This window comes from Symsagittifera roscoffensis, chromosome 4 (genome assembly GCF_963678635.1).
Source record: "Symsagittifera roscoffensis chromosome 4, txSymRosc1.1, whole genome shotgun sequence".
NCBI lineage: Eukaryota > Metazoa > Xenacoelomorpha > Acoela > Convolutidae > Symsagittifera > Symsagittifera roscoffensis.
This window is the reverse complement of record NC_087065.1, coordinates 62,367,353-62,380,885: the sequence shown is the minus strand read 5'-3', so window position 1 is coordinate 62,380,885 and position 13,533 is coordinate 62,367,353. Positions and strand designations below refer to the sequence as shown.

General features: G+C 37.3%; 1 protein-coding gene across 4 annotated transcripts in view; it reads right to left on the bottom strand.

Annotated features, from left to right (window-relative positions):
- Positions 1–13,533, bottom strand: part of LOC134844021 (hydrocephalus-inducing protein homolog) — a 79,806-nt gene that overhangs the window by 10,127 nt on the left and 56,146 nt on the right. For 2 of the 4 annotated variants that reach the window (XM_063860471.1, XM_063860472.1), the window contains 8 exons: positions 11,529–11,868; positions 11,201–11,380; positions 10,035–10,309; positions 7,037–7,170; positions 4,935–5,120; positions 3,730–3,948; positions 906–1,220; positions 44–280 (listed from right to left, as the gene is read on the bottom strand). In XM_063860471.1, the coding sequence (XP_063716541.1) occupies positions 44–280; positions 906–1,220; positions 3,730–3,948; positions 4,935–5,120; positions 7,037–7,170; positions 10,035–10,309; positions 11,201–11,380; positions 11,529–11,868 (1,886 nt within the window). The remainder of the gene's footprint in view (positions 1–43; positions 281–905; positions 1,221–3,729; positions 3,949–4,934; positions 5,121–7,036; positions 7,171–10,034; positions 10,310–11,200; positions 11,381–11,528; positions 11,869–13,533) is intronic. The other 2 variants (XM_063860475.1, XM_063860474.1) reach the window with 2 other exon arrangements.

Genomic DNA, 13,533 nt, shown 5'->3' with positions numbered 1-13,533 from the left:
GTTTCCAAAACTTTTCTTTCAGATATTTAAATCAACAACTGACTTGTGAGTTTTGAATCCCACTCCAGTGACGGAAAACTCTAGCACTTTAGCATTAGGGTCCAGAGTACCCGCTGGCTCCCCTCCCGGTCCCTTCCTGGTGGGGTCTCGTCTGTTGCCAGAAAGGTAGTCTGACTCTGGAAGTTCGAAGTGCACACAGGGCATCTCACTCGAACCAGAGATCTGGATCTCCATGATCCCATTGCTGCCTGCATGCTCGTTGGGGTCTAGATTTGGAATGCTAAAGAAACAGAGGAAGTGAAACTTCTCCAGCTGCGAAGATAGTGAATTATAATAATCAGTAAAAAATGTCCTGCAAGCCGTTACATTGTGAGAAGTTATATAAACTACAATCTACACCGCCAAACAGACTGCCAGGGAGACCATCCATGGAGCTACAGGTCCGTTTTGAATTGTCTCGGAAACACAATAAAAAAAATTGGAGCTTTTGACGTCAATCGCTATTGAGATTAATGGCCGGATCATTCTCTATACTAATCACAAAATGAACTAAAAACTGAAACGAATTATAAAAAATGGCCCTGAACACAGTTTCAAGATAACGTTTTCTTGAATGAAAAAGGAGTCGGTTGTTAAAAATCTACAGTGATCAGATTTCGTTACTCGAGTATAATGAAAAATTTCTCTCGAATCCAGAAAAATCACCAAACATGTTGATCTATCTGTTACTAAATAGGTCAAAAGCAGTGCTTAGAAAATAGGAACTGAAAAGTAGATGCTAAAATTTGATCACTATTTTAGTAACGGCTTAAGTCAAAAAAAAAAATCAGCACGTTAGACTAAGGAAATATAGAAGTTTATAGAAGCAATTTTCTATCATGCTTTATATTGTATTTAACTTTTACCTGCATATAAGTTTTCCTTTAAACTCCCCGATATCCAACGGTGCAAATCTGACGTGGAATGTCTTCTTCTTCCCTGCGTTAATTGTCCCCACGAAGGGCTCTATACTAAAAGGTATATAACCAGGAGTCGGTGGGGGAAGGATCTCTGGCACCATGCCTGCACTATTCTTGTCCAGGGAGGTGTTCTGCCTAGAGAGCGGTCTAAGATGCGACGGTTGTTGCTCTTCAACAGGGTAATCTAAGCTTCTTCCGTCTTCTAATTCGATGCGCCAGTGGTAAGATAGACCAACTTGGCCTTTATTGGTGACTGAAAACCTAAAACCCAAGATCATACCCGTGTACACCATACAAGACAGAAATAATGAGCGATAGTGAAGTGACTTAGTATCCGCAACTCAATCAGAAGGCAGGTGGTTCGAAGCCCACGATGACCATGCTTGCTTCTTGCCGGGAGGCAAATTTATCGAACTCAGAAAAATAGACAAAAAATTGCATGCAATTATTAGGCAAGGGCACAAAAGAAAAAATCGGTTGATCGCACTGAGCTGAAGAGAAGTCCTGGTATGATGTTCTTTTCCATCTTGTTGTTTTAGTTCATTATTTCAACTAAAAATGAAGTGAAGAAAAATGCTTATGGCCGAAATAGGTCAAATTGATTAAAAAAAAAAGGAATGGAATATAACATCGACCCTTCAAAAGACAAATTGGAGCACATTAGTAAACTTTTCACTAGCCTCAAAAGCAAGGCATAATTAAGCTGATGTGAGCCTGCTCGCTCGCGTAATTCGCTCGAAATAAGACGAAAAACGAAAAATGTTTTTTAATGTGGTTCAAACACGACCAAAAGAGCTTTAATATGATATATCACTCAATTCAAATCGATGATTATTTGTGGCACCTGATTTTGAGTAAAAAGAAAACAAAACAAGACTGCTCGTATCAGGGCGAAACCCTGAATGTTCCGACTGCCTTTAAGGTTTATGGAGCAGTAATAACATAAACAACATAAAAAAAATTAAATTAAATAAAATAAAATGAACATTTTTATTTTCTAAAATTTGAAAATTTTTCTATGAAAATCATCCCCCCACACGCCATATAAAGTACAAAACAAGAGGGAAAAGTGAAACTTCAAGGGGAAAAGTCAAGTACCTGATTGCAATACACTTGCTCTCGCAAATGTAAAAGAAGTTAAACTTTTTTTTGTAAAAATCAATACTGCAAAAATCATCAAAAAAATCAAAATCTTCGAATGAGCTGTTTAAGACAATAAATCGGGAAATAAACCTACTGAATGAGTCAAAACCCTAGAGAAACCGGAATGAGACAAAACCAGAAAATCAAACTCGCCTGTTATGTTTACAATGCCTAAATCATTGCTGAAATCACGGGTACAGCTTTTAAATCAGCTTTAAAAGGTTGAAGAAAAACATATCTTGGAAGCAAAGACAATTAAGCATGTGCAAAAAACATAAATTTGAAAAATATATATCGTAAGAGTAAAAAGAACAAGACTGCTCGTATCAGGGCAAAACCCTGAATGTTCCGACTGCCTTTTAAGGTTTATGGAGCAGCAGTAATAAAATTAAAAAATTAAATGAAATAAAATAAAACGAAATTTTTTTTGTAAATTTGAATTTTTTAAATGAAAATCATCCCCCCACACGCCATATTGAAGTACATAAAGATAGATTTCGTTCCTTGTAACAAATCAATTATGGCAATGAAGCTTCGTTCAACCGATTTGGAACGATTTATAACGCGGATTAAATCTCCACTTACGCGTTAATAGCGCGAATTATATCGCGCGTTAATTGTCCCAAATTGGCCAAAATGGCAATCTTTAAACCCTCATAACTTTACGAAAAATGATCACAGGTAAAATATCTTTTCAAATTTAAGCTCAGGACAACAATACCTTTTGAATGATATAAAAAAATTCCGTCAAAAATGGCTAGTTAAAAAGTCGAAATTTGTCTGAAGAAAAAAAAACCCACCCCGAGCACACATATTCCGTTACTTTCGTATCGAAAGTCGAAAAAATAATAAATTTTGCTTCTAGTAACAAATCAATTAAGGCAAATAAGCTTCTCTCAACCAATTTGGAACGATTTCTAAGACGGATTAACTCTCCGCTTACGCATTAATAGCGCGAACATATCGCGTGTTAATTGTCCCAAATTAGCCAAAATGGCAATCTTTAAAGCCCCATAATTTTACGAAAAATAATCATAGGTAAAATATCTTTTCAAATTTGAGCTCAGGACAACAATACCTTTTGAATGATATAAAAAAAAAATCCCGTCAAAAATGGCTAGTTAAAAAGTCGAAATTTGTCTGAAGAAAAAAACCCACCCCGAGCACAAATATTCCGTTACTTTCGTATCGAAAGTCGGAACAAAAACTAGAACACACCCGAATACAAAGTTCCTCCCTATTTTCAATGCTCAGAACAAAAAAAAGGAAAAAAAAATAAAACATACCCGAATACAAAGTTCCTCTCCATTTTCAATGGTTGGAAGAACAAGCATATATGTTTCGCACTCACTTCGAAAACTGGTACAAAAAACTAACATGTGTAAGAAAAGTTGATAAATAAGGAAAATCTCCTAAAAATCTTTGAAGTTCTAATACAGATTCTGTAGTAGAACTATAGAATCACTAAAATATCCAGCCTATCATCACGATTTAAAATTTTAAAATTAGATACACGAAGTCTGAGAAGAAATTTTTGAGTCCAAAGCTATTTATGTCCAGTTTTACTAAAAAATTTCAGTGGAAATTGGTTGTGTAGGGCTGATTGTGTAGGGCTTTGGCAACTCACTCGTATTTTCTCGACTGGAACATCATGGTGTGTTGGAATGCGATGCTAGAAGTTTTGCTCTTGAACTTGGAGTATCCACACAAGGCAGAAACTGTCGCAGCAATGTCTCTTTGTCCTCCCTCCACCAACGTGTGTTCAGGCTCAGCTTTCAATTCCGTCACTTTTTTCTTCCTCGGACCCTGCAGTTCGGGCTGAGACATTTCTTTCTCGTTGGCCGCCCTGAAAATCAGCGGAAAACTCAATACAAACAGTTCAGGGGAGAAAATTTTATAAAAAACCGTGTTGCCAACAAGCCGAGAAAAAAAATTAGTTTAGAGTTTTCCAGCATCCAGCATAGAATTTAAAGTATTCATTTTTGAGTTTTTCAGTATCTAAATTAGAACTTTTTTCTCTGGACTGACAGCTTGTTGCCACGGCGTTAAATAACATCCAAGGGGGAAAATGAACGAAAGAAAGATAGAAAATGAACAGATTGGAGATGATTTGGTGATATGTTTAACACAAAAGGACATTATGAACATGAAAGAGTTGCAATTACGTAATTACGATGATAGAGATGATGTAACATATGCTCGTACATTACACGACATTGAGCATGATGGAATCAAAGTAGAGAGTCTTGCAACTTGGAAAATTTTCTCGTTTCTTCTAGTCAAATTGTTCAGTTCGTATACTTGTGGATCAAAGCGAACTCTCCTACTATTAAGTGTTTTGCTTTGATAATCCTCTCCATTGCTCATGTCCAAAAGAGTTTGAAGAAATCGGTTGCGCCTGAAGCCCGTTTTGGATATGGGATCTCTAGTTTCCGGGGGTGTAGGGTCCACGAAGTAAGTATGTTTAGGATCTCTTCGACGACTTTTCTGCCTTGAGTTTATCTGCTCTGTAAAAGAAGTCTTTCTTCTTTCCTCTTTGGCCAAGTTCACTTGAACGAAAGCCCTGTACACGAGAAAGCATTAGAGCAAGGAATGAAAAGAAAAACGAAACAAAAATTACAGAACAAAGAAAAAAACAGAAACCACAAAAAATCATAACAAAGATTGAAACACCAACAAATTAAACACCAAAAATTTTCAGGCAGAATAGAAAAAACCATAAGTGAAATTAAAGTTTCAAACATGCTTTGAAAGATAATCCCGTGATTAACAAAAAAAGTTCATGGTGCAATATTTCGTTCATGCTGGTTTGTCACTCCAATAATGACTGACTCGTAGGCTGCAGTCGAGCTGGTCGCAACACTGGAGACTCGGCCAAGCCCGACTGCTGAGTCGTGGGCCGCGACTGATGCACCGCGAGAGGAGCTCACACTGTGGCGAGGACTCGAATTGTGTCGACTTGATATGTGCGGATTTTTGTGTTCCGAATGATTGTTGTCGTCTTGAATTGTCACTGAGCTGCACGTCGTTAAAGTACATTGCTTTAGAGAGTCAAGTTAGTTACATTTATGACAAAGCACGTTTTGGCATAATATCGAAGTTTTAGTTCAGCAAAGGGGATCAAAAAATTTGCAACCAAATACTTTCAACATTTTTGATATTCTGACTAGAAAACGTTGAAATGAACAAAAATTAAACAAAATTTAAACAACAAAAAGGCTACCGTAAGTGATCTATATGACATCTATTTACCGTTTCAGACTACTAAAGCTACTTCTCGATACAACGTCTCTTCTTTCTCTCTCATTCGTACCATTGCGAGAGATAGGTCTGGCCAATTGAGATCTCTTAGAAGCAGCCGGCGATCGCTTCTTGGAAGCTATAAGACTTCTCGTCTTGTTTATTTGCAATATACCGTGACAAGAGTCTCCGACAATCGAGGAAACTTCTCTGCCGCTACAATGAGTAGATTTTCAATCAGTTTCAAGTTATTGTCAAATTATCATTAGAAACTATAGTAATTTAAACTTTCTTTAAAATACTTTTCCACGCCTCATTAAGCACAGGAACGTGGATTTCGGATGCGAACCATGAATTTTAGCTTAGAATCGAAGCCGAAACCATCTCCAGTGCTTAATCACAAACAAAACCGAATCAGTTCCATACCACTTATCTGTGACTCAGGGGCGGATTATTTTACCTGACTCATTTACAAATTATATCTCAGCTCAAACTCATTCTATGGAAAGACGAGTCAACAAGATAACCTTAAAAAAACAATACGGTGTTCCTGAGTTGTAGAAAAAGTCGAAAAATCATCAGCTAAAAAAAGACACGTTATTACTTCCCAAATGATTTTCCATGCAATTTACCACTGATGCATTGTTTTAGTGCTAGACGGTCAAAAATATGCTCGAATGCATTATAATGAGCTCATGATGCGTTAATGAGATAAATGCCGCCGCAACTCTACTTTATGCTGTAGGTCATGACGTCATGAGATCTTCAGGAATTGTGATAGGACAGGATCTAATCTCTAAGAAACTCAGAGTTTCAAAATTACTCTTTGGCTGCCAACTGCTCTGCGTTGTTTTTGTTCCTCGAGTCAGGGGAAACGCCCCTTCCCTGTAAATGACCTCCCCTGACCCCAAGTCGTCTCTGGGCCGTATTTCTGCTTTGCATATGGGGATGGACGAAAGGTTTTTCATTGATAGCTACTCGCAGACCAGCTCTGCTGACGACGCGATTGGTTGGGTGCAGTCCCGCTTGGACCAGGGTGTTCTGTCGCGACGTTGTCGGATCCTCGTCATGGTCTTTATTGGAGTGACCCTTTCCTCTATTGTCAGTCATCAGATAAATTTAGATGAGCGCATTCCTCTAATTTAACTTCTTTTCACAAAATAAAAATGAATCTTCTTCTCAAATATTACCACAAAGTAATTCATAGTAGCATCCGCAAATTGATGGTTCACGATTAAAAGAACGGTTAATTTACGAACCAAATGCATCACCAAATCGCCTGTTTTTGGAAAGCGATTACCCAACAGGAGTGACAATGCGAGCAATCGGAGAAAAATTCAGACGCGTTTTTTAAACCCTGCTTTCTCTTTGGTGATGTATAAACCAGAAGTACGCAATGTAGAGAAATTTATGTCGATAATATACGTAACAACTCCAAAAGGTGATGCAAAATTTTTGGTCTGTGAAAAAAACCCACGGCCAACCGGCTTTTTCTCATTCTATTCACACCCTCGGCCCACCACAAACTGTAGCCCCATAATACAAAAATCCGAATTCATTGTGTCTTTAACTAACTTTTTGTTAAAAAACTGGGGGGTGATGAAGTGAAAGAACTGTCCAAACGATCTTAGCAACAGTTTGACATACAATATAAAAAGAAAAACATAACACAGTGAGAGAATGACTTAACTGACCCTTTCTTGTTCTTGGCAGCTTTGCTCGTGTTTCCGTCCTGCTGATCCTTTTGCATCGCAGTGGAGGATGCCGACTTAGGAGCCACTGCATCGACCCACTTCACGACCTTCTGTCTGTCATCCCAGTCTCTCACCTAATCATCAGATAAAAGGTGATGGATTAGAATGGATGATATTTTCAGAAATTCCGAGAGGTGACAAATCGCAAATATAAGGAAACAAGACTGCTCGCACCAAAGCAAAGCCCTGATTCTTCAGACTGCCTTTCAAGGTATAGGGAGCAGTGTTCGCTTAGAACAATTGACGAAACTTCAAAAAAAATGTTAAGTTATCATCGCCATGTTAAGTACAAAGTGATATGTTTTGCATATAGCAAAGTGTTGATTAGATCAAAATTGATGTCTCAATTCATTTTGAAACGATTTCTAAGAGGGAATAAATCTCCACTTACGCGTTCGTTTATAGCACCAAATATATCGCCCGGTAATTGTCAAACTGGCAAACTCTAACCCCCATATTTTTATGAAAAAAGACCTCAGTTGAAACATCTTTCTAAATTGGATCTCGGGACAACACTATCATTCCCATGATAAGAAACAAATACGTCAAAAACTGCAAGTTAAAAAGTCGAAAGCCGTAACAACATGCCTGCGTACATCAGGGAGACATCCTGGTTGTTCCAACTGTCCTTTAACGTCTACACAAAACTGTCGATTTTTAAAAAATGATAAAAATTTCAACACATTTTTTATCTAGATTTTTTAACGCCACCCACCGCACGCTTGTTTAAGATATAAGACGGAAGAACTATAATAACTAGCATGTCTTAATTCAACGAGCAACGATTTAAGCTGATATGATTAACGATGACGCGTTACTAGCACGAAAAATACCGCCCGTCAATTGTCACAAATCACCAAATTTGCAATTTTCAAAATTTCATAAATGGGGCCCCAACTGGGGTACCTGTTTGATCGTTTTTGAATTTGTTGTACAGACTCGGGAAATAGGTAATTTCAAAAGATTGAAAATTGAGCTCCCACCAAAACCTTTGTTGTTTTCTAGAAAAATAAAAGTTAATTTTTGAGAATTTCACTTTCCCAAAGACAGTTTCCGAGTTAAATCAAAAAGCGGTCAAAATATCAAAACTTGTTTATTTTTCCGAGCGCTAAATTTTTTTATGAAAAAAATTATTAAAACAGGGTGGGCGAGCGAACAGGGAGAAAATTCTGCACTAATTTGCAAAAGTTTCTCGCAACCCGTTCTCTCCAATGAAAACAAAATTTCAAACTTGGGAGGGTAGGTATTGAGAAAAGTCAAAATTTGACTTTTCCGAGGGCCCTAACTGTTTGTGGAACAAATTTTGACTTAGCCGTTTACGCAGGGGAGCTTCGCACTGTCAAAAAAATCAAATGTTGACTTTTCCAAGGAGCATTACTTTCCAAGGAGAAAAAAAATGGGCGGAGCCGTTTGTTTATTCAGGGGATCGTTACCTAACCTGTTCTTTCGATTGAACTCAAATTCTCAGCTTTGGGAGGTTAGTTTTCGAGAAAAATCAAAAAGTTTGAAAAACGGTAAAAAATCAAAGTATTGATTTTTCCGAGATGTACAACTTTTCGTGTTAAAATAACCGAGCGTAGATGCTTATGCAGGGGATCTTCTCACAGCCCGTTCTAAAATCGAAATCAATATCTCAGATTTGGTTGGGTAGTTTCTGAGAAAAGTCAAAATGTTTAAAAAGAAAGGCCAAAAAATTGAAAATTTGACATTTCCGAGGGCCATAACTTTTTGTGTTAAAATACTTGGGCGTAGTAGCTTATTCAAGTGAGCTTCTCAGATAATGCTATATCCATTGGACCCAAAATCTCAGATTTGGGAGGGGTTTTTGAGAAAATGAAAAAACCTATAACATCTGGTTAAATATTGCCCCACAGCCATTTTTGAAGGCTGTAGAAAGTGAGGTAAAATAAAAAGGAGTAAGAAGTTATGCAGGCACACCAAAAATTGGGCGGACTTTCACTTGGTACTAATTTTTTTCATATTGTGGAGTAGTAAAAAAAATTGATCCCATACAATTTTCTAGTTTCAGTTTTTATCAAACAGGAACTTTATGAAAATAATCACACGAACACTTTTTTATAGTCGAGCTCAAGATATTACTAGCTTTCAGATGGTATAAAAAATTCTGAAAAAATGGATTGCACAAAACTCAAAAAACCAACCCGAGCACAAACATTCCGTCGAAACAAAAAGCAAGACTGCTGATATCAGGACAAAAAAGCCCTTTAAAGTATTTGCACTCGTTTATTTTATATCATAACCATTTAAAAGTTTTTATAGTTACTAACTCTTTCCCCCAAGCACGTATGCCCCACGCGCATTGTCAAGAACAAAGTGATATGATGCTCATTGAGTAACACAAGTATTTTAGAGAAATTAAGTTGCCTCAACTCAATTTGGAATATTTAAGCTCAAGTTGAATAAACCAGCCGAAATTCAAACCCACTTATGTCACCACGAAAAAATCAATCAGCCAAAATTTACTTCATTTGACTGAAACTTCGTATGAATTTCGTAACTGCTACATAACTAGTCTGTAACTAGTACAAACTTATTTTTGGCCTGTTTATAAGTTACAATTTAGCTCACCACACGCGCGCACACACACACACAGACACAGACACACACTAACAGTCAACAACAGTGCTATTTAATTATCCTAAATTGGCAATGAACAAAAAAATTTCAAAATTTAAAGCATTTTTTCATCATATCACCCCTCTTTTAATTCCAAGTACTGAATGAAATAATTTTCGCCAAGTAACCCACTGCCTCAATTCAATTTGAAATATTCTGAGCAAGATTTTTTTTTGCTTTTTTTCGATTTGTTTAAGCATTATAAGACCAACTTAGCACTAAATAGTAAAGATAGTTAAAAACTGTGCGCAAAAACTGTCACTTCGCCGAAAGTTGCTCGTCTGAATTATATATTTCTTACCTCTTCCATTGGGGCTGTGAACTCAATCATATTAGCCTTGATTTGGATCTGCTGTCTGTCCAACTGCACCGGACTGTCGGAAGAGAAAACGGCAGTGACATCTTTGGAGCAGGATGGGTGCAGGTGTCCCTCTGCAGGGGAGAACTTCAAGTGGGCGTGGTCTGCGGGGAGAGAGAATCGATAGCAGCAGGTGGAGTGGTTGACCAGGCTGAACACGAGACTCCTCTTGGCACCCACAAACACGTTTCCGAATCCAAGATGGTTGTAGAGGAACACTAAAGCACAATCCACATGCAACGTCACACTCAGTTTACTTCTGAACCTCAGACTAAGCAGGGGCCTTAAAACAACTGCCTTTAATAAAGTGGTGATTAACTGTTCGTGTTTTAAATGAAATGGGAAAGTTTATACAGGCATGAGACAAACATACTTGAATAAATCACATGATCATGCAGTACAATTTGAAGCACACTTTATTACAGATTTCGCAGCAAACTTTTATGCCCAGTTTTTATCTGGACTTCAACGAGCAATTTGAAGCCCGAGATACCAGTGCCAACCAACTCTTTGCCTAATTCAACGAAAATATTAATTTGCTTCCAGTTGTGAGTCAGCAAATAAAGAACATGATATTTTGGGATACATTATTGGGTACGAAAAACAAACAAAGAAAAAATTTTGTACCGCACCCCCAAAAAATTGTATCGCACCTCACGAGGCCCGATTTTGACTTCTACCAGCTATGTTTCAGTATTTCTTGATCAGTTATTCGTCATAGAACAACTGAGCAAGCTTCACGGTCGAACTTTTAGAAGCTTTCACTAATGTGCGTAACATAGCTCACAAAAACAATACTTTTGAGATTACATAAAAAAAAACCTCATATTCCAAAAAATTTAGGAGCTAAATTGACAAAAAAAAACTCGTCACGGCCCAATGTTCAGAAAAGCTCGGAATATTACGACGGAATGAATGAGTGTCTTACTTCTTTCGCATTTTCAACCCTTGAACAAGTAACGAATTGTAATTTTTTCAGAACAAACTGTCGTATGTCGAAACCATTCTGGACTGAGAAATCCCTACAATTAATTGCATGACAAAATGAATAAAACGTTATGAATGGATGATGCAGAGGTCGCGAGGAAAGACATCAGTTCTCTACTAACAGTGAGAGAACATTTCAGCGTGAAGACTATCCCTCTTGCCTCCATCCGACCCCGAGGGGGGAAGGAGTGGAGTCAAAAATTGGGAAGTGGAGTGCGAGTTAGAGGCACGTTGCTCCCCCAAACGCACACTGGCTAGAGAGGGGGAGCGGGATCGACTCTTGTCATCCACTGGAGTAACAGCTGGGAAAAATTCAAAGAAACATTTGAAAATAAAGATAATTTATGATTTATTTTGAAACGATTTGCTTAAGATTAGACATCAAAATGGAATTTCGATTTCTAACAAATGGGCATATGCAATTTTTTAAATGCAGAGGCGGAAATTAACCTGCATCTGAGTCATCAATGACGTCATTATCCGATTCATCCTCATCTTCAGAGTTCTGATTGGCTGCCGAAAATGCGGATGCCGACAATGAGTCGTCTTTAACAGTATGGACATTCTCCAATGTTATATCTTCCATATAACCCTCTCCTAGCAGGACTATTGAAGCGTCTTCGAAGGGATTGTCAACTAAGGATACTTTGACTGAACCAAAGAACCGTACGGCGTCTATTGGAGAGAAGAGGACGTCGAATGAAGCCTGCTCGCCCACATTGAGAATCAACCCGAATTTGTGAGGAGTTGATTCTTCTCCAGCTTCATAAACGCTTTCGTTTTTAGATAGCTAAAACACCACAAAAATGAATTAGGAAAAATCTACTGTTCAACAAGACTGCTCGTATACAGGGCAAATCCCTGAATGTTCCGACTACCCTTAACCCATATAGAATAGTTTTTGGGAAAAGAAAATATTGAAAAATTATAAATTTTGGACAATATCAAAACTCATTTGTGAAAAATTGAAACGTACACAATTAATACAACCAATTAACTAGCCTCAATTCAATTTGGAACGATAAACAAGACTGCTCGTATCAGGGCGAAGCCCTGAATGTTCCGACTGCCTTTTAAGGCTTATGGAGCAGTAATAATATAAAAAAATTAAATGAAATAAATAAAAATTAAATTTTTTTTTAAAATTTGTAATATTTTTTATGAAAATCATCCCCCCCATACGCCATATAAAGTACAAAAGGATAGATTTCGTTCCTTGTAACAAATCAATTATGGCAAATAAGCTTCGTTCAACCAATTTGGAACGAATCTAAGACGGATTAAATCTCCGCTTACGCGTTAATAGCGCGAAAAATATCGCGCGTTAATTGTCCCAAATTGGTCAAAATCTTTAAACCCTCATAACTTTACGAAAAATGATCACAGGGGAAATATCTTTTCAAATTTGACCTCAGGACAACAATACGTTTTAAATGATATAATAAAATTCCGTCAAAAATGGCTAGTTAAAAAGTCGAAATTTGTCTGAAGAAAAAAAACCCACCCCGAGCACAAATATTCCGTTACTTTCGTATCGAAATTCGGAACAATAATTCGGGTTACTCTTTCAGCATTATGAATAACATCTTCATAGCACGCATAAATTAGTCCAGAGCATGCCCAAATTGTTTAATTTCAAATTCCCATAACTCTGCAAAAAATGATCGAAGGTAAAACATCTTATTAAATTTGATTTCAGGTGGTCGATATCTTCAATGGGGTATAAAAAATTGTTAAAACTATTTCGATCGCCGAAAATTAACAAAACCGAAAGTCGGAACAAAAAAGCGCAATTCGGTCATCTGAGACTCCTTGCTGTTATTTTTCTTATTGTACACAAAAGGAGCAACTTAGTCGCCATCAAAATTTTGTAGTTATACTACCGCTCCAAACACTTTGACAAAAGTCGCCAGTAGTCAGAAATTCACTTTAACAACATCTCATGCATCATTGCAAAACCCCGAGCCTTCCGATTGCCATTGAGGGCATCTGCAGTAGTTTTGAGAAAAAAATGAAACTTTTGGATGTAGATTTTGACAAATCTTCCTCATAAACGCGAGATTAAGCATACCAAGTGATATAACTTTCATCATGCTAGCGTTAATTGTACCAATTAGCTATTATCAGTTCAATTTGGAGTGCTTCCTGAGCCAAATTAATACAGCTATGAGCTAAGAGAAATACAGCACAGCACGCGCATGAATTATTGCAGAATTACAGCGCGCATTAAGGGCCCAGAATTACAATTATTAAACATAATTTTTTTTTTTAAAATGGCGCAGATGAATCTCATTATCTTTTTAATTTTGAGCTTGAAGCATCAACATATTTCAGGCTGTATAAAACAATTTCATCAAAAACCGTTGATAAAAAAGTCGAAATTGGCCTAAATTTAAAGAATACCAGCTAAATCATTTCGTCCTTTTCGAAAGTCGGAACAATAAAACGGATATAA